Genomic DNA, 19,851 nt, shown 5'->3' with positions numbered 1-19,851 from the left:
GCAGTGTGAGGTGAGGTTTCGTTTTCTTTTTTGCGCCTGAGGCCCCAGCTGTCTGCACTGCTCTGCATTGCTAGCACTGTCTGGAAGAGCAGACCTTCCTGCGGGCATCCGGCGCTGATGCAGGACAATGTCCCAGAGATGTCCCTTTCCTGACCCCCAGGCCCCAAGAGGATGTGGCCTGACATGACAGAAGGGCCTTCGCGGGTGCGATTCGTGACGGATCCTGAGATGGGGACACTGTCCTGATTGTCCGGGTGGCCCTGTGCCATCACCAGGGTCCTGAAAACAGGCAGGGGGATGGGCATGGAGGGACTGGAAAAGGCAAGGTTGCCGATTGTGCCTGGAGCCTTGAGGGGGACCTGGCCCTGCCCACACCTTGGTTTTAACCCAGTGGGACCCCTTTCGGTTTCTGGCCTCTGGAACTGTTGTTTGAAGCCCCTGCGTTTGTGGTAATTTGTTACAGCAGCAACAACACTAACGCAAACTCTCACCATAAAGTAGCAAGCACACTGCACGAATGTGAGCCATCTTTCCGAAGCAGTGCCTTGTGGGGTAGGAAGAAGAGTCCGCGCCCCAGAGTGAGGGGTTCTCGGAGCCTGGAGCCTGCAGGCTGGAGGAGTGCTCACTGAGTGTTAGTTATTCACGGCAAACCTTTAAAGATAACCAGAAAAGAACACAACTGGTGTATAAATTCCAAACCAATAAAGTGGGGAAATGAGTCAGAGAAACAAGCGAACCAAGGCCCCAGTCAAGTTACAAGCAGCCAGTGATGGAGACGCACGCACAGAACAGCGGGGCGAGGTGCCGGGGCCCGTGCATTAGATCGTGAGCCAAAAAGTGGAGACCCACACACAGAACAGGGGGGCGAGGTGCCGGGACCCGCCCATTAGATCGTGAGCCAAAAAGGCGAGTGGGCCCCACCTGCCACTAAAGGCAGAGTGAGCCAGAGCATGCCAGTCAGGTGCCATCTGAGCAATGACTCCTGACCAGAGAGGAGCCACGGCAGCCGGAAGGCAGAGGAAGAGCTAAGAGCCACATGCTGCTGAAGGGGCCACCTTCTCAGTGTGCAGCAGGGCCACCTTTACAGCCTCGGGCCCCCGCAGGGCAGGGCCGTCACTCAGTGACCACAGAGCCCCAAACGTGGGGAGCACAAGTAGCAAGAACCTAGGGCAAGACTGTGGGGCCCACGCTCGAGATGGGATGACCCAGCCCGCTTCCAGCACTGCAGGTCAGGAGCACAGACAGGATTTGAGCAACACAGTTAACAAACTCAGCTTCATGGACACGTGGGCCCTGAGTCTAGAAATTAGAGAAATAGGCTGAGACCATGTGTGATTGGGTCAGATATCAATTCCCAAAATGTATTTTTTTAAAATCCCCATACTTTTAGAAATTTTATAACAGTGACTTCTAAATAGCTTATGGGACTCAGAAGAAGTGACCATAGAAATGTCAAAAAGACTGGATTATAGCAGAATCGAGAAGGATCTTTTACCTTTATGTTAGGAAAAGGGCTGGAGGCTTTAAGCTGAGCATCTAATTCGGGAAGTTAGAGCAAAAACAACAAAAAAGAAAAAACGAAGAAAGCAAAGGAAAGCCTACAAAAAATACATGGACACCAACAAAACTGGAAGCAAAGATAAACATTGGTTGTCTGAGAAAATAAAAAACCCCATAAAACAGACACATCCTTGTGAGAATGATCCAGAAAAAATAAAGGCACAAATGTACAATATTAGAAATAAAAGAAACACAAACTCTAAAAAGCATCAGAGATTTAAGATAATAGAATATTGTGAACAACTTGTGCAATATATTCAAAAATTTAGGCAAATTTTTGACAACATCGTAGGGAAAAAGAACTCGAGACTCAAGAAGGAAAGAAAACCCCAACAGTCTTATAGCCAAGAAAGAACGATCAACAGATTTACATTCCCCCACAAAAATAGTAGTTTTACCTTTTTTTTTCTGTTGAATTCTACCAAAATTCCAAGAAACCATTCTTGTCAGTCTGTACATATCTCCCAGGTAGAAGGAAAAAGGCTATCTTCTGCTGGTCAGTGGCGACCCTGACACCCAAACTGCTTAAGAATAGGAAATAAAGAAAAACACAACATTTCATCACCCCGTCTGACCTTAAAACCTACAGATGTCACAGGTGAAAAGAGTAAAGGGAAAATGAACCTGTAAAGATCTCAGATGATGCATGTGTTCACAACAGAAATTCTTAGCAAGCCAGGAGTGGACTGCATGCCTCACCTTGATGGAGGAATTGATCTGAATCTGGTGCAGGCTGCCTCCCGTGTGCCCCATAAAGTCAGGACTCGGCAGAGAGCCCCCATGTCAGCGCTTACATCTGTGCTCAGCTGGAGGCCTCCGCAGAGGTCAGTTCCCTCCACCAGAAGAGGGACGGGCAGGGAGCGGACGGTGTAAATTCTCAGGAGGCAGAGCAGCCAGCAAGCAGTGCCCCGCCCGCGGTGAGTGGGCCAGGTGACATGCACACTGGCAGATGCCCAGCGTGGGGTGTGAATGGCTCCTTTCTTGAGACCTCCTGGCCCAGGCCTTTCCCAACCCTGGGAGCCTTTTACTCAGAAGTTACTGCCGTTTCCGATTTACCAAGATTAAAACCGACTGTTCTCACTACTTGTTTTTACACGGAGGGGAGACTCACACAACATAAAATTAGCCATTCTCAAGTGAGCGCTTCGGCAGCGTCCAGCGCGGTCAGTCCTTCTGCCTCTGTCCAGCTCCATGATCCCACTTCCTGTCACTGTCTCAACAGACGGGAACATGAAGAAGGAGAGCAGAGGCAAAGATCCCAAGAAGAGAGGCACAACACGGAAGGCCGGGAAGGTAGGTGGTCCAGACCCCACTGAGCCCCAGGGCCTGGGGAGCCCGAGGCCCGGCCCCTGGCTGGAGTGGGTCAGCTCCGCCCGCAGGCCGCACCCCCAGGGGCTCCTGCCTGTCTTCACAGGGCAGCATGCCCCGGATCGTCCCCTCCCACTGCGTCCTCGTCGACTCGGACAGCTTCAAGTGTATCCTTTGATGCTCCACCTGCCCCAGACACGGATCCTGGGGCCTTGTTCTCCTTAACCAAGGCCCAGTCGTCGTGGACCCCTACGAGGAGGCCCAAGGCCCAGGTGAGTGCTCCCCGCCAGGGACGGCCCACAGCACTGGGAACATCGAGGCCTGGGTGCTGGCCTCTGAGCCTCTGCCCTGCCTCCATGTGGCCCGGGGTCAGCTCTTGCTACACTGCCCGGGGGAAGGGGGACGGTGGCCGTGTGCTCCGAGACCCGCCCTCACTCTCGTCTGCAGCCAGGGCAGATCAATAGCGTGTGACAGGGACCCCTGAATCGGCAAGCTGCCGCCCCCAGGTGTGGACCTGCGGCAGAGGGCCGCCCCCGCGGCTCTGGGACGATTCCTTGGCTCTTTGGCTGAGCTGGTTTTCAGTGTCTTCACAGAGGAGGGAGGGAGCGCCACCCCTCCACTCCCCCGGGCCGCCTTGCCCGGGAAGAGCCAGGCCCCGCGCGCCCGCGCACCGAGGGCCACCCTGTGGCTGCACGCTCCACGCCCGTTTGCCACCATCCCATTCTGGTTGCAGAAATGCTGACTCCTGTCTCCGTGACCAGGGAAATTCTGGAAAGATTCCGAGACACGTTCACTGCGAAATGGACGGGGCACCTGGGCAACAAGCAGTTTCCCAGGTTGGCCTCTGGGCTGCGCCCGCGGGAGACCCCTCTCCCTCCCGCCCTGACCCCCTTCTTACCTCAGTCCCTTCCTCCCTGCCCGGAGGCGCCTAGAGCCCCGGCGCCCATTTGCGACCTGGGCCCAGGGTGCGCGCCCACGCGCTGGGCTTCAAGGGCCTCCAGGCGGCGTCTCGCCGAGGGGCGTGTCGGGGGCGGAGCCAGCGAGGGCGGAGCCTGAGAGGGGCGGGGTCTGGGCGGAGCCTGGGAAACGCAGGTTGGGGGGCCTGGGCGGGGCGGGGCGGGGGCCCTGGAGGGCGGGGCCTGGGAGGGAGGGCGGGGCGGGGCTTGTGGCAGGGTCTGGGCGGGGTCTGGGCGGAGCCTGAGAGAGCAGGTGGGGCCGGGGCGGGGCCGGGGCGGGGCCGGGGCGGGGCCTGGGAGGTTGGGGCCGGCTATGGGCCGGGCTCTTCCCAGCCGACGCCCTCGGGGACCTGGGCTGCCGGGCTGCAGGGAGGTCCCTCTGCTGCTTCTCAAAGTAACCGCCCGGGTGAGGGCTGGAGCGCACCGCGGCACAGGGTGCTTGGCCCAAGCCCCGTCGCCTCCCCGCCCCCGCTCTCCCTCTTCTTGCCTTGGCAGCCAGGCCGAGTGGGAGCAGCTTCTGGGCAGCTGCACAGGCTGCTTCTTCTACGGGATGGAGAACTTCTTGTCGCACATATTAGTGGAAAGGCTGGCCGCCATGAACTTGGAAGGTGAGACCTCGGAGGCCCGCCTCTCTGTCAGGCCCACCGGCACAAGGACGGAGCACGCCCCTGTGTCTTAGGTGTCTCCCGCCCTCTGCGGAAGGGCTGGGGGCTTTAGGGCTGCACAGCAGGGCCTGGGGGTGGGGCTGAGGCCCCTCCTGCCCTCCGTCCCCCTCCTCCATTTCTCTGAGAGCCCAGGCTCGGGAGTTGGGGCAGGTCCTCCTTTAGGACTGGGCATGCAGAGTCCAGGAGGGCTGGGCCGGCATTTCTGGAAGGTGCTGGTCACAGCTCTCCCCGGCTCCCAGTTCTTCTGCTTGAACTGCAGGCTCTGGTCCCTTTTCCCATTTCCTTCTCACTGTCCACGGGCACCTGCATCACCGCGCCCCACCCAGGTGCCTCCATCCCCCGCCCCCTGCCCCCATCCCCAGCCAAGCCTGTGCTCACAGCCGGAGGTTTCCCACTGGGGATGGCCCCTGAGGCTGGCCCACAGTCAGGTTGCTGCGGGGAATTGGGGGTCGGCCTCCGTCCGTGGGGCTTTCTCACTCCCGCACCCAAGTGCTGCATTTCCAACACGGGCCCTGTTTCAGTGGGCACAGGAGGCCACCGCCTCGTGGGGGCAGCTGGGAGCCTACACCCCTCCTGCAGGTCGGGAGCTGCAGTAGGCCCCCTGGTGGACTTCCCGCCCCTCACTCCTTGCCTGGCCTGGTTGCCTAAGGAGACTATGAAGGTGTGGAGCCCCTAAGGCAAATGACCAGCTTGCCTGGGTTGCCCAGAAAATGGACCAAAGTCCGAGCCTCGGGCAGAGGGGGCTGTGTTTCCACAGCTGCCTGTGCCCTGGGTGACACCCTGCCCACAGGGTTCCCCACACCCCGGGCATCCTGCCAACGAGCCCTGCCTGTGACCACAGAGTGCCAGATGGTGGTGCTGCTGGACCTGGCCCAGTCCTACGAGAGTGTGCGGCGCCACGCGGAGTCCTCAGAGAGCAGGAGGTGCCCGGGGTCCCCTCTGGAAGCTGACGGGAGACCTGGGGGGCATGTGAGCAGTGGATGTCCATCTGGGGGGCCCTGTCCCCCATGGCAGCTGGGCCGCCGTGACCTGCCCCAAGACCACAGGCCTGGCTGGAGCCTCAGGCAGCTGGGCTTGGGACTGGAGACAGAGGGGCAGTGGGGAGGACACCTGGCCCCAGCGCCCCGCATCGCCTGTCACACACGCCCCAGGGGCTGTGGCCACGGGACTGCAGCCCACCCTCTGTGGGGGTGCTTCCCCTCGCAGCTCCCCCCACGCAGGGAGCCATCCAGAGATGTGCTGGAACCCTGTAATGACTTTTCTTGCTAAATGGCATTTAATTGTGCACGTGGGGAGGCTCACAGTGGGTGGGCGGGTAGAATCTTGACTTTTCAAGAAGTTTAAGGCTGGAGAGTCCATCTACTCGGCCCCACACTTGGTGCTCTTCGGGCTGTGGACAGGGAGGCTCGGGCCGGGCCCCTCGTGCCAGCCCACGATCTTCTCGGTCCCCTGCAGTGAACTCCAGCTGTCCTTGGAGGAGCCAGTTGAGACCGCCATCCTCCTGAGCCTGGTGGGGGTTGGGAGCATCGTGGCGAACCAGTGGCCTACGGTCCTGCAGGACAACGCGATGCGGGCCCGGGTCCTGTGGGAGAGTGAGTGGTTCCGGCACTGCCGCCCAGTCCTGCAGCCACGCAGCCGCCTGGGGCCTGCGCGGGGTGGACGGCCCATCTCAGGGCTGGTTCTTCTCTAGATCTGTTGGCGGTTGGCAGGCCAATTGGGAGAACAACCCGCCTGCTTCAGGAGGAGGGAGCCAGTGAAACTGCCTACCACGGTAACTGGAAATGGCCTCTCCTCCTCCAGTCCCTCGGGCGCAGGGTTGGGGGACTCTCACTTCTCCTCTTTCCGGGGACCCTCAGCCTCCTACAGCCCACAGCCCGTGTGAAATCTGGGATCCAGTGTCTTTAGGGAGAAGCTCGCAAATGACTAGAACATCTTTATCTTCAAAAGGCTCAAGTCCTCAAACCCTGAAAGCTCCCAGGGGTGCTCTTGGTGGGGAAACCCACCCCCTCCTCCCATACAAATGAAACCCTAATGTCCACACGTAGCGACAGCGCCCATGGGGATTCTGGGGGAAAAACCCAGGTGTGGCACACAGTAGTAGGTTGAGCAGCACGCTGACGTGAGAGTCTGCCGTAAAAAGAAAGGGTTAGCCTGTCTCATGAGATCTTCAAATGCAGAGCGCAGAAGGGGCTTAGAGTTTAAAATCCCACAGTCCACAGTGCCAGGGAGGTAGTTGCCAAACAATAAATGCTTGTTGAATGAGCAAGTGCGTGAGTGAGCAAGTGAGTGTGTGCATAAGTGTGTGTGTGAGTGAGTGTGAGTGAGCCAAGTGTGTGTGTGCATAAGTGTGTGTGTGAGTGAGCGGGTGTGTGAGTGTGAGTGAGTGGGTGTGTGAGGGTGTGTGAGTGAGGGAGCAATCGTGCAGGCGAGCGGGTGAGGGTGGCCTGTGGCTCCATGGCGTCCACACCTGGGCGGGGCCAGAGGCAGGGCCTGCAGCACCATCCCCTCCTTCGGGCTGGCCCCATCCCGTGAACCCACATCGCGCTCCTGTTCCCTCTCTCCAGACGAGTCCCTGCACGCCTGGAGGGACCGGCCGGCAGCCCTGTGGCCACAGCTGCAGGGCTCCGAGCGGCTCCCCATCACCCTCAACACGGTCCTCTACGGGCTGCCACACCAGGCCATTGTGTGAGGGAGCCCAGCCCGCTCCCCGGGGTCTTCAGCCTCCTCCTGAGACCCCTGCCAGGCTGCCCAGCTGAGCCCCCACCCCATTCTGCCCAGGGCGGTTCCTGCCCGTCTCCACCGTGAAGCCAGGGCCCCGTGGGGGGAGGGGGCAGTCTTGGGGTGGGTGGGGGTACCTGGGCCCACGCCACAGCTGCCTGGACCCCGGGCCCCTTGCTTCTCCAGGCTCTCCCTGGGGCCCCAGGCCTCCATGCCTTGACTCCTAATGAGGACACGGGTCTGTCCAAGTGCTTTAATAAACAGCTTCATCACCTCTGAGCTGTGTTTCTGTGCCCCAAAGCAGGGACCAGCCTGGTTCTGCCCCCGGCCTGGCACAGACGCCAGCACCTCCAAACTCACAGGGAGGGCATGGCCACATGATCTGAGCCCCCTGGCCTCCCTGCCCCAGCTTTCCACCCGGGGGTGGGATTCACATCCTGGGTAGAGGTGACCATGTGTTCAGGACTCCCAGGGGCCCAGCCTGGGACCTCACCTACTGGCCCCGTGAGGCTTTGCCAAGGAGATGGGAAGGGCTGGGATGTCCGCTGCAAATGCCTCTCAGTGGCGTGGCCGGCGTGGGACTTGCCAGCCCTGATGTCCCAGCCCTGTGTCAGAGGCGGCCTGGTCTGCGCTCCGACAACTGCAGGGCAGACCCAGCTCTGCAGGGCTGTGGGGACCAGGAGGGGACAGGCTGGTGGCAGGGGCAGACAGAAGAACCAGGGGGAGACTGGGGCCAAGACCTCGTTTCCCCTAAACCAAGGGACTGGAAATGGCAAAGCAAACACACCAGGAATCGTTGGTCTACCATGTGTCTCTGGAAGGAATCTAAAGTGGTGCAGCCCTTCTGCAAAAGAGCTTGGCAGGTTTTCATAAGCTGCGTGTGTGGTTGGCACCCGAGCCAGCCTCTGCATGGGTCCCAGAGGAATGGAAGCTTAGGTTCACACAAACACACCTGCATGAATGTGTCTGGCAGCTTCACTCCATTAGAGCAAAAACTAGAACCAACCCAAAGGCCTCCAGCTCGAGTGGTTAAGCAGACAGTGCATTTACTTGCTGGAACGCCCATGATGGAAAGGAAGCCACCCGTGGCTGGATTGGACCTCGAGGGCATCGTGTTGAGCAGAGAAGCCAACACCAACAAGGTCACTGGCTGTGGTGTCGCTCATATAACATCCTCAAAGCACAGGGCAGCAGAGAGGAGAGCAGGGCCCACGGAAGCCGTGGGACAAAGCCAGGTTCTGCACCTTGGCTGTGACTGTGCCACACATCTACACGCAGGAGAACACTGCACCGTGCCCTGCCCACACACAGACACGCACACACACAGACACACAGACACGCACACACACAGACACACACACAGACACGCACACACAGACACACATCACACACAGACACGCACACACACAGACACACACAGACACGCACGCACAGACACGCACACGCACAGACACGCACACAGACACACACAGACACGCACACAGACACGCACACGCACAGACACGCACACGCACAGACACGCACACACAGACACACAGGCACACGAACACACAGAAACCTAAACACAGACACACATCACACAGACACATACAGACACGAACACACACACAACACACAGACATGCACACACACACACAACACAGACACACCGACGTGCACACACACACGGGCACACACACACAGACACACAGGTACAAACATACAGACACAGAGACCCAAACGGACACGCATCACACAGACGCGCCCCCTGCGGAGGTGGCGCCGCAGACCCAGGGCCACGCCCACTCGCGCCAGCGGGGCGCCTGGTTCGCCTGTGGTGTTTCTGCAGCCTCCTGTGAATCTATAGTTAATTCACCAGAAGTTTTTTTAAGAGCTCATCTTTGACTGTATTGAGGTGATGATTCCCTTCTTTTGTGTTTGATTTTTTCTTTTCTTCAAACATACACACATATTTGTTCCAGTTTTTTTTTTTTTTTTAAAAAAAAAAACGCTAACTAATGACCAGGGAATAAATTCAAATGGAGCAGCGTTGGAAATACGAGCTTCCCTCTAGAAAGATGCTGGCACCCACCCAGACAACAAGGATAAAAGCTTCTGGAAATACTTCATCCGCGCAGCGCCCCATTTTTCACCTGGCGCCGTGTCTCTCCTGTGAGAAATGTGAGTGCCGTCCGTGCAGCCGGGGCTTCAGTTGCCCTCTGAGTTATGTCCCGGCAACATGACAAATCACAGTATCAATTAGCTGCTGTAACACAAGTGGCATTCTGTAATATATTCGAGCATGAAAAACCGCGTAGGTGAAATTTATGTAACCCTAAAAACTATATGGAGAGAAAAGACCAGTTGGAATTTATTGGCAATAACAGGAGAAAATGTAATTCCAATGGTGCACAGCCCTTTGAGAAAGGGTGGCCAGATCTGCAAGTTGTGAGTGCTCCAGAAGGGACGCAGGCGGGTGACGGGGCGCCCTTGCGCGGGGGCGGGGGCAGCATCCCCTGGAGATCCCAGCCCTGCCCCCGCCCAGTCTCCCCTTCCTGAGCAGCAGTTGGCTCAGGGCCAGGCTGAGCTCCAGAGTCCAGACAGGCTCCCCGACCTTGAGCTGGTCGTCCTGGAGCCCCCGCCTCCCCCGGACAGTGCGGCACCCAGGACGGGGCAGGGGAGGGGTTGCTCGCAGCAGCCGGGGATGGGACCAGTTGGTTTCTGCTAGTCAGTCACCTGCTTCAAAGTTCAACTTGCTTTCTGAATTTACGTTTTGGTAAGAGTGGTTTCCATATTTTTAAAATACGGAGGTCCTTTTAGCAGTGTGCTTTACTGTAGGAAATTTAAGGGGAAATTAAAGGGAGGAGAGCACTGACCTTCTGTTTCCGCACGGCGAGCTCCTGGTGTTTTCACACTTGGTAAAGGCCTTGTCATTTCGAGATGTTAGTCAGAATCTTGCTCAAAGCCTTCCCACCCTCAGACAGGCTGCCTGCAAACTCCACAGTTCCAGTGCCCTGGGATGAGGGCCATTGGGTTGGGGGGATCTCTGAATGGGTGAGGAGCCCAGGGTCCCCCTCATCACTGGGGGGCTGGGGGCTGTGGGCTGTGGAGTCGGGCCAGCCCGGGCAAGGGGCTCCCGTTCCTATGATCTGCCCCAGGGGTGGTCCCAGCTCCCCGCCCACCCCCCACCCCCCGCCAGGCAGCACCCTTTTCCTCATGGAATCCCACAGAACAGCATCACCAGGCACAGACCAAGGTCCATCTCCCAGGACGTGGCCCCTGCCTTCACCTCGAGGGAGACCCAGGCCTCCGTCTGTCCTGGCCCAGAGCTCGCCCCTCTGTGCGAGGGCACCTGCCTTGGTCCTCTCCGGGGACAGGCCTATGGTTCCAGCTGGGTCCCCTGTCCCCCGGGGCCTCCGGCGCCTGGGCCTACCTTCCTCTCCCAGCAGTTAATTCCCTCTCACAGCTCAAACAGCCCTTCTGGGTTGATCGGGATTAAGAAATTAGGTGGGTTAATAAAGCTAAAGTGTTCACAGACGCTTGTATATAAATTTCTATTAAGTTCCTTCATTCAACACTGGTCTCTAATAGTTTAATTTCTGTATTAAATAATTAAAACTCTATTTTCAATTGCTGTGAACAATTGTTTTCCTTAATGATCTTCCTGGAGGAGCCAGTAATTTTATATCTTGTAAAAATGATTAACTGGCATCATTATCCCATATGTCTGAAATATAACCCAGCAACTTCAAGAAAGGCCATTTGTATTCAATTAATGCTCCCTTGCATTAAGACATACAATATCACTTCACGTCCTCTCATTTTATTATGACAATGATGGAGATAGAAACAACCAGTTTCATTATCCCATTTCCAACAGAGAAATCAATTTTCAGCGCGTCTCCGCCCTTACAAAGAAGAAGGTGGCGTGGTTCCTGGGGAGTGGCCACTGCAAACTCCCTCCAGGCGGTGGGCCAACTGCGGGGTCCTCCCCTGGACCGGGGGCTTCTCCATGGGCAGCCCTTCTGGGTCTCTGGGAGGGGCATGTGACCTTCGCCTCCTGGGGGTGGTCCTGGAGGGGAGGGGGCTGCCTGCCCCTCCCCTCCCCCCAGCATCAGTCTGGCCCCCCCGGGTCCCCACGCCCAGAAGGGGGTCTCCTGAGAGACAGCCCTGCTCCCAGGACCCATGTTGGCCTTGGACGGACCAGGCCCCCACGTGGAATCGGAGGGGCCGGGGGACGCCCTGCAGTGAGCAGCCCCTTTGTCAGGGTGATTCAAGGGACGCGCCCTGCCTTGCCACTCAATCAAGGGCGCTGGCTGCCAGGATAATCTAGTTGTTTGACGTTTTTATCACAATTCATTGAGACCAGAGGCAGATGACTAGATTAACACCCCGTGCGTTGGCTCATGGCCGGGACGGAGCTGATGGGGAGCTCTTAAATTCTCTTTTTCCAGATTTTAATTCTCTGTGACACACGGCGAGAGGCGGCGTCAGGAAAATCAGGAGGAGCCACCTCGGCCCGGCGCCCTGGGGTCGGGGCGCCGCACGCCCTCCTGTTCTTCTGGGCACCTGATCTGAGCCAGGCCCTGGGACAGGGGCGCCCCATGCCCGCCCTGTTCTTCTGGGCACCTGGTCTGAGCCCAGCGTCCTGGGGTCGGGGCGCCCCACGCCCGCCCTGATCTTCTGGGCACCTGATCTGAGCCAGGCCCTGGGGTCGAGGCGCCCCACCCCTCCCTGTTCTTCTGGGCACCTGATCTGAGCCCAGCGCCCTGGGGTCGGGGTGCCCCACCCCTCCCTGTTCTTCTGGGCACCTGATCTGAGCCAGGGTCTGGGATAGTGGTTCTGGGGGTAAACAGTCTGGGGGGATCAGGGGCCTTCCTGCCTGAGCCCCAGGACCCCCATATCCTGGAAACATGCTCTGACAGGTTGCTCAGCTCTCGGGCTCAGAACCACCCCTGGAAGAAGCTGCGGCCTGAGACCCCAGACTCAGGGCTGCTGGGAGCCAGCGTCTCGGGAGCAGTTTGGATGGAATTTCCTTGACCAGTGAGTTGGCCATCTTTTCATGTATCTTGTGGTGACTTGGGTCTCCTGTTCTCTGCCTCGGAGGGCAGGCATAGAGCCGGCAGGCAGGGACTCCCCGGGAGCTCTGCTGGAACACCTGGTGAGGTGAACTTGGGGAGCCTAGGCGTCTGTCCTCCACAGGGTCAAGTGGATGTTCTACAGAGAGACTTCTGGTTTACTGTTACATTTAAGTGAAAGTGAAAGTCACTCAGTCGTGTCCAACTCTTTGTGGCCCCATGGACCACACAATCCAAGGAATTCTCCAGGCCAGAATACTAGAATGGGTTGCCATGTGTTTCTCCAGGGGATCTTCCCAACCCAGGGATCGAACCCAGGTCTCCCACATTGCAGGTGGATTCTTCACCAGCTGAACCATTTAAGTCATGCATAATATCTGGTGGAGGACACTGGATGCGGACATGGGGTGGCTGCCGTCCAGAGGATCCAGGGGCCTGCTGGGCCAGCAAGAGCCCCTCCTCAGAGTGGGAAAGGCTCTGGGCGGGGGCTGGTACAGTGGGGACAGAGGCCCCAGGCAGGCAGTGGAGGCAGGGCATGGAGGGGGACAAGCCTGGGGAGGGGGCCTGTCTGACCTCTGCCGCTGCAGCTGGGGACCACGTCAGGATGATGTCCGTGTGGATGTCGGTAGTGGTGGAAGCCGTCACACCTGACCCCTGACCCGGGAGTGATGGGGACAAGTTTCAGGAGCCGGGACAAGTGAGGACAGAGAGCCAGGTGTGGCCACAGGTGCGGCCGTCTGCTGAGGGCTGGCATCCTGGAGCAGGCTGCCCTCCGGAGGCTCCCACCCTGGCTGCCTATCAGCCCTCCAGCCGCTCACAGCAGGCTAGTTGGATTTTCCCGAAAACTGAGTGAAGACATCTTCCTTAGGGCCGAAATCTCAGCATTTAAGTAAAAGGGGGAAGAAGATTTGCCTGCAGCCTGAACCACCTTCTGCTGGCCTGGCCATGTCCTCCAAGCTCCAGGGCTCTTGGGCCTCAGCATCTGAGTCCCCTGAACACCCAGGGGTCCCAGTTGCAGGGCCAGTATTATAAAGCTCCCAATCACCCCCTGACTTGCTGGCTCCGGAGCCAGTTTGGATATGCAGTGAGACATTAAGATAAAAACAAATAATCTTGCCCAGACTCAGGGCTCCAGTCAGCTGGAGGACAGCAGCCTGGTCCTGACTGGAGCTGCCCCAGGCAGGGCATGGAGGGGCCAGATCCAGGGGGCTGTCCTCCTCCTGTGTGCCCCGGTCCTGCCCCCTTGCAGCCTTCTTGCCCTGAACCCCACGACCAGGGTGCTTCCATGCTTGCCCCTCGTGGCCTTCAGCCTGCCCCTCTAGCCAACTCTGCAGTCCCCTGGAGGAGGCTCGTCGCTGCTCACATGGCCCCCAACACCGCAGGCCAGAGCTCTGCCGCTGGCCCGCAGGTACTCCCCAGTCTCTCCAGGCACATGCAGTAACCGAGGAGGCTGTCCTGCTGCAGGGACCAGCCCCAAGTCCTGGCACGCTCCGTGGACCCCAGGCAGGCCCCTCGGTGAACGTCCTGCATGGGGGTAGCGGGGTGGAGGGCCCCAGCCGAGAGCGGAGACGCTCCTGCATGAGCCCGGGGCCGCGGCCCGGCAGGTCTGGGGCCCTCGGGTGCAGTCACGGGGGCTTGCTCAGAAGACCCGCACGTCACGAGTACCCCACAGCCAGAGCCACCTCGCCTGCTGACCGCACCGCGCGGCCGCCCCTGGGGCTCCAGCTTCCTCTTCCCGTGTCGCGTCAACAGGGCGGGAGAAGACAGTTCTCCAGCTCGAACAGACGCAGCGCGGCCTCATCCGTCCTGACCAACGGCCAGTCAGCTCCCAGGATGTGAACCTTTGATGTCTGAGTTAATAAAAGGAATCACATACACAGGAAACACAGGGAAACGCAGTGGACACTGCAAGAAGAAGGGCAGGCACCATACGACCTCTCCCTCCTCCGCAGGCCCCGCCCCTCCTCCAAGTCCCTCCCCTTCCCCGCAGGCCCCGCCCCCTCCAAGTCCCTCCCTCTCTTCTGCAGGCCCCGCCCCTCCTCCAAGTCCCTCCCCTTCCCACAGGCCCCGCCCCTCCTCCAAGTCCCTCCCTCTCCTCCGCAGGCCCCGCCTCCCACCAAGTCCCTCCCTCTCTTCCACAGGCCCCGCCCCTCCTCCAAGCCCCTCCCCTTCCCCCACAGGCCCCGCCCCTCCTCCAAGTCCCTTCCTCTCCTCCGCAGGCCCCACCCCTCCTCCAAGTCCCTCCCTCTCCTCCACAGGCCCCGCCCCTCCACCAAGTCCCTCCCCTTCCCACAAGGCTCCGCCCCTTCTCCAAGTCCCTCCCTCTCCTTCGCAGGCTCCTCCCCCTCCTCCACAAGCTCCTCCCCTCCCCCAAACCTCTCCCTCCTCCCCAAGCCACACCCCTTACCCGGGCTCCTCCTCCTCTCACAGGCTGTTCCCCCTCCCGCGCAGGCTCCTCCCCCTCCCGCGCAGGCTCCTCCCCAGGGCAGGGTTTGGTGCCATGGCTACTTATGAGATTTTTCTCTGGATAAGTGTCCATATATTTAATGATGAAATGACAATCTATTTAATGAAATGGTGGCACATTTTCCCCAAGTGCTATTATGCTAGAAATGCTGCCATAGCAGGCTTCCCCCATCCTGTCTTCCTGGATGTCTCACACTTCACACACAGCCCAGTCTCGGGTTACTGTTCTCCCAGGAGACACGCAGTCTGCTTACTTTGGTGAAACTATTGATACCTGCTTTGTGAATACTGTAGGGTCGCTCCCATAACTTGGTCGTGTCTCTGTTTTCAGAACAGAGAATTCAATATATTTACTAGATCCCAGCATTGATCATCTAGCTCTCCAGTCCCCACATCTGGCTCGGGCCATCATGGATAAGGAGGGTGAGTTAAGGTTCACGACCACAATTTGGTTTCTTTTTGCTTCTTTGAGCATTTCTGTCACTTTTTAACTTTTAAGGATTTTGGTGCCAGGTTTGTCTTCAGAACAGCTTGTAGCTTCCACTGTTATCAACTGTGGGTTTGAGTTGGACCTCAGAGGCCTTACAGTCTGTCCACACACGTCTGGAGGTCACCTGCAGACTGCCTGGTTGGCAGGGACGCCCCCACCTTCCTCACCTGGACTTCGCAGTTCTCTTGGAGGAGCCCCTGGGTCTCCATGTTGTGTCCTGGCCAGAGGAAGACTAAACAAGCAGAAAAGCAGACTGGATGACAAAGGGGAAGAACTGGGGGAACCACAGGTGAGAAGGGAGGCAGGACACAGCACGTCAGAGAACAGAAGACCAGCGGCACTGCTTGAACCACGCCTGTTGGCAGGATGAACTCGAGAACCTCCAGATCTGCTCAGGGGCTCAGAGGGACTTATCCCAACACAGTCATCAGGTTTTGTACATGTGCCCCTCAGTCCTCCCGGTACGACTGCTAAAGGTGGACAACTGGGAAAACCTAAGGCGCTGGCACGTAGACTGCAGGACACCCATGAAACTGCTCGCGATCCTGGGTCCTGCCCGGCGGTGCTCTGCGGGTGCCGGGACAGCCGTGGGGTGGGCAGAGGGGCCTGGACTGGACAGTGTGTGTGGTGATTCTGGGTGGGGGTCTTACACAGAGCGACCGCCCACGTGGCGTCCTTTGTGTGCTCGGTGCTTAGGGGTCGTGTTGCCGGGGACCAGGGCGGTGCTGGCACTGCGGGCGCTCAGGCTGCGGCCGTGCAGGGAGTGAAGGCGTGAGCGGAAAGGAGGCGGTCACGCGCGGTGGGCACTGAGCCGTCTTCATCAGGTTCAGTGTTTCACGACGTGTCTGTCACCCTTGTGGCCAGAAGAAAAGCTCTGTTGGAGACAAAACTGCTTTCCACCCAGGGTTTTGTCAGCTGTCATTTCTCCAAAGATGTCAGGGACGCCGCCCTGGCCTGAGGCCAGCGAGGACACCTTGACTGCAGAACAAGTATCCAAATTCTGCCGTCAGTCAGTCTCCACCACGGCCGGAGCCCACGGGGCCCAGGGAGCACCCGGCCTGCACCCCGTGCGCCCAACACCCTCCCAACGTCCTCCTAACAGGAGCCCCCCTGTGCCCGGGATCAGGACCCCCGTGTGCCCGGGACACCTGCCATGTGTCTGGGACCCCCCGTGTGCCCAGGACTCCCCCTGTGTGTCTCAGACCTCCTCCCCCATGAGCCCAGGACATCCCCTGTGCCCGGGACACCCCCTGTGTGCCTGGGACCCTCATGGGCCAGGCAGGAGGAACTCTGGCCGGGAAGGTGGATTAACTTCCTGAGTTGAATTAAATTAGGCATGACCTCTTGGGGCCCTTTGTAGGAAGAGGCAACCAGGCCGTGAAATGCAAGCTCACGGGTCCCGCAGACCAAACTCTGTACTGATGTCACAGGCCACCAGCCCCTGGGGGTGCCTGCACCCCTACCCCATGGCAGAGGGGTTTGGCAGCCTGGCAGCTGCAGCAGCTTTGAAACCCTTGGGGTGCTTGGGCCAGACCAGCCTCTGGGCCCAGCTTACTGCCTCCCCAGCCCTGCGAGACCCATTTCCCAGACGGGGGGTGGACAGGAAGTGGGTGGCCTGGGCCGGGGGTCGGAAGCCCCCTGGGCATTGCAGGAGGCATGTGGTGCTCTTTGCTTCCCGGGGCAGACGTGCTCTGCAAAGTCAGGGGGACTCTTTGCAGCCCGGCTGTCCCCGTTTAGGAGCCTAGAGGAAAGGTGCCAGCCTGCGGCAGACACCAGCCTTGACCTGTGTGCCTGTGGGAGAGGCTTTCCTTCAACCAAGGACCCCTGCCTGCCGCCCCCTCACCCCAGAACTGGGCGGGGACCTCAACGTGCTTGCCTGAAACCCCTCCTGGTCCAGCCAGCCGCCAGCCCAGTGACCCTTTAAAAGTATGAATAGTTTCCCATCAGCGGCAGCTCCTCCCCTGGAGATGACCCCCACCTTCTGGGATGGTCCTTGGGGTGGCCCTGCCCCAGCTCCCGCCCCCTCACGGGTCTCGCGGAAGCAGGCCCTCCCCCGAGTAGCCATTGGGCGCCCTCAGTGCGGAGCAGGGGTCACCCTGTCAATAACGCCAACGTGCCTTTGTCCGGCTCCGTCGTTAACTGGCCTCCTGTCTGCCGCCTCCACCCCAAGAGGCATTTTAATAAAGACCTGGGGATACATGGACGCTCTGTCCTGGGCACCAGACCCCGCCTGCGGCGGGAGCAGGGAATAGCATCAGTGCAGCCCCCGCCTTGGCCAATGACAGCGGCAGGGCCCCGGGGTGGGGGCGACGCTGGTCACAGCACAGCTGGACCCTCACCCTCCAGCAAGCCCCCACGGCGTCCAGAGCAGCCTGGAATGCAGCCAGAAGCCCTTCCGGATGTGTCCACTTGGCCAGCGCTGTCCGAGCCATCCTGGGAGCACAGCGAACAGGCTGGAGCCGATGCCCTAACACAAATCTTGCGCTCAGCGCCCAATTAGCGCGTTTGGCACGCGGTCAGACCCCCGGGAGAACAGCCCCGGAGAGAGATCATTACGCGACTGCGCATCTGGTGCGGGGGTCTGGGGCGGGGGGCCTGGGATGAGCTTAGGGCTGATTTATGGCCACGCTGTCTTTGTCCTTTCCTGAAGGAGACGCGAGTCTTGGGACCCCGAGGAGCGATTCTGAGGAGCCATGCGGCTGCACCTCCTCCTCGGGGCCCCTTTGCCTGGCTCCAGTTTTCACAGGCATGGGGTGGGGAGTGATTTCCAGCTCATATCAGAACATTCGGGGTGCGTGCCCCAGCTGGACCCCTCCAGGGAGGGAGTGGGAGCCACACTCCTGGGGGCTGGAGTCTCCCCGGCCCAGCCTGGATGTGGCTGCGAGGGACTGGAGGCCACAGGTCTCCAAACAAGAGCCGAGCATCACCCAGAAGCAGAAAGCAGAGCAAAATGGCAATCCCAGAAAGGTGCCGGAGCTGGGGAGCTCGCGGGCCTGGAGGTAGAAGGGGGAGAGGTTGAGGGGAAGATTTGTCCATGCATTTGGCCTGGACCAGACCCGCATGGGCGGTTTCCTCTTGGCTGGTGAGGCGTTCATCCAGCCATTGCTTCACTCGAGCTCTTAGGAGCCTGGGCCCCTGGTGGGTCGGAGCCTGTCCTGGACCAAGAACCTTGCAGGACCTTTTAAATGAGGGGATGACCCAGCCTTGGTGCCCGTTGGTCGTTCGCATGGAAAGTGTGAGGGGGTGGGTAGCGGGCCTGGGGGCGGGGCCCCGGGGCGGGAGGAAGCCCCGGTGGGCGGGGCGGCGGGGTGTGGCCAGTGCCGCCCACGTGCGGGGGCAGCGAGGCCAGGCCGCCCACCAGATGGGGCTGCCCTGCTGAGCCCAGGTGTGCCAGTCATGGAGACTGCAAGGTGCCGCCCTTTTAAGAAGCTGCCTGAGAAGAGCCTGGAAACAACTGGGCCCACGTCAGCGGAGGGTGGACGTCTGTTCATACGTGGGCACCTCCCAGCGGGCACGAGAGGCCTGCGGCCATGTGCCCCCGGGAGGGAGTGACCCAGAGTCGTGAGGTCAGGTGACCGTGCGGCGGCGGCCCTGCACAGCCTCAGGTCCCAGGAGGCCACGTGGTCACAGCCGCCCCGTTTCTGTTGGACGGGCGAACAATCTCAACTTGGCGACTGGGTGCTTCTCTCAGGAGAAGGAAGGTGAGGCCCGCACACAGCATGGCGAGAGAGGCGGGGGTCTGCAGACAAGAACAGTGTGGTTCTGTGCGCTGCTCTGGGGATGTTCCTACGACTATCAAGACGCACAACTTTGAAAGAAGTACAGGAGCTGGAGAAGCGGAGCTGCGGCGGGGGGAGGGGCTCTGCAGGGGGAGGCGTCCACTTGTCCCTGGCAGGGGGCGGGGCTTCAAGCCCAGAGATGCCCGGCCCCGCAGCGCAGGGGGAGGGGTGGGAGCTCCCCGCAGGTCCGGGAGCCCTGGCCGCTGTCCAAGCCGCCTCCTGCTGGGAAGGGGCGGGCAGCCCGGGCCTCTCGGCCTCTGCTCCCGGGCCTCTGCTGCTTCCGTTACAGACCTGCTGGGTCCCTCCCACCTGCCAAGCGTCTTGCCAGCATCTTCCCAGGGAAGGTGCTTGGCTCAGAAAGTCCCGTTCAGGGAGCCCCACACGCCCATGGTGTCTGACACCTGAGCACAGGGATTTCCCTGGGGGATCCCAGGCTTTGGGAAAACCCTCTGAAGCCTGGAACTGGGTTCATGTTCGTTTCTTGACACTGTAGCACTTAGCCCTCTGGGTGCCCGAGCCATGAGGGGCCCTTGCAGCCAGGTGCAAACTTGAAGGCAGGTACATCAGTGCGGAGGGGCTCAGAGCGGACCGAGCAGAGAGTGAGCCTCAGGACGACGAGAGCCAGCGGACGGTGGTCCGGGGGGTGATGGAGGGCAGGGCGGCAGCAGAGGGACCGGTGTGGGGTCAGAGGGGAGGGGGCTGCTGGAGGCCTGGATCTGAGGCTCACTGGTCATCTCATGGGGATTAGACTCAAGCGGAGTATAGGGGGCAGGACTGGGCTACAAGCAAGGGGGAGAGGGTGAGGTCGGGCCGGCGCCCCGCTGGGCGGCCTCTCGTGGCCCCGTCCCCAAC

At 59.8% G+C, this 19,851-nt stretch overlaps 1 protein-coding gene across 1 annotated transcript in view; it reads left to right on the top strand.

Moving 5' to 3' along the window:
• The window catches only part of CFAP46 (cilia and flagella associated protein 46), a 105,622-nt gene extending 98,281 nt beyond the window's left edge, over window positions 1–7,341 (top strand). Inside the window, exons 51-59 of the mRNA XM_055424372.2 lie at window positions 2,783–2,853; window positions 2,975–3,035; window positions 3,105–3,140; window positions 3,602–3,704; window positions 4,320–4,432; window positions 5,331–5,412; window positions 5,945–6,081; window positions 6,180–6,260; window positions 7,054–7,341. Of these exons, the coding sequence (XP_055280347.2) occupies window positions 2,783–2,853; window positions 2,975–3,035; window positions 3,105–3,140; window positions 3,602–3,704; window positions 4,320–4,432; window positions 5,331–5,412; window positions 5,945–6,081; window positions 6,180–6,260; window positions 7,054–7,178 (809 nt within the window). The 3' untranslated portion in view covers window positions 7,179–7,341. The remainder of the gene's footprint in view (window positions 1–2,782; window positions 2,854–2,974; window positions 3,036–3,104; window positions 3,141–3,601; window positions 3,705–4,319; window positions 4,433–5,330; window positions 5,413–5,944; window positions 6,082–6,179; window positions 6,261–7,053) is intronic.
• The last annotated feature ends 12,510 nt before the right edge of the window (window positions 7,342–19,851 follow it).

Source organism: Moschus berezovskii, chromosome 12 (assembly GCF_049115385.1).
Source record: "Moschus berezovskii isolate FMDL1 chromosome 12, NW_MosBer_1.0, whole genome shotgun sequence".
Classification (NCBI taxonomy): domain Eukaryota; kingdom Metazoa; phylum Chordata; class Mammalia; order Artiodactyla; family Moschidae; genus Moschus; species Moschus berezovskii.
This window is presented reverse-complemented; position numbering and strand designations above follow the sequence as displayed.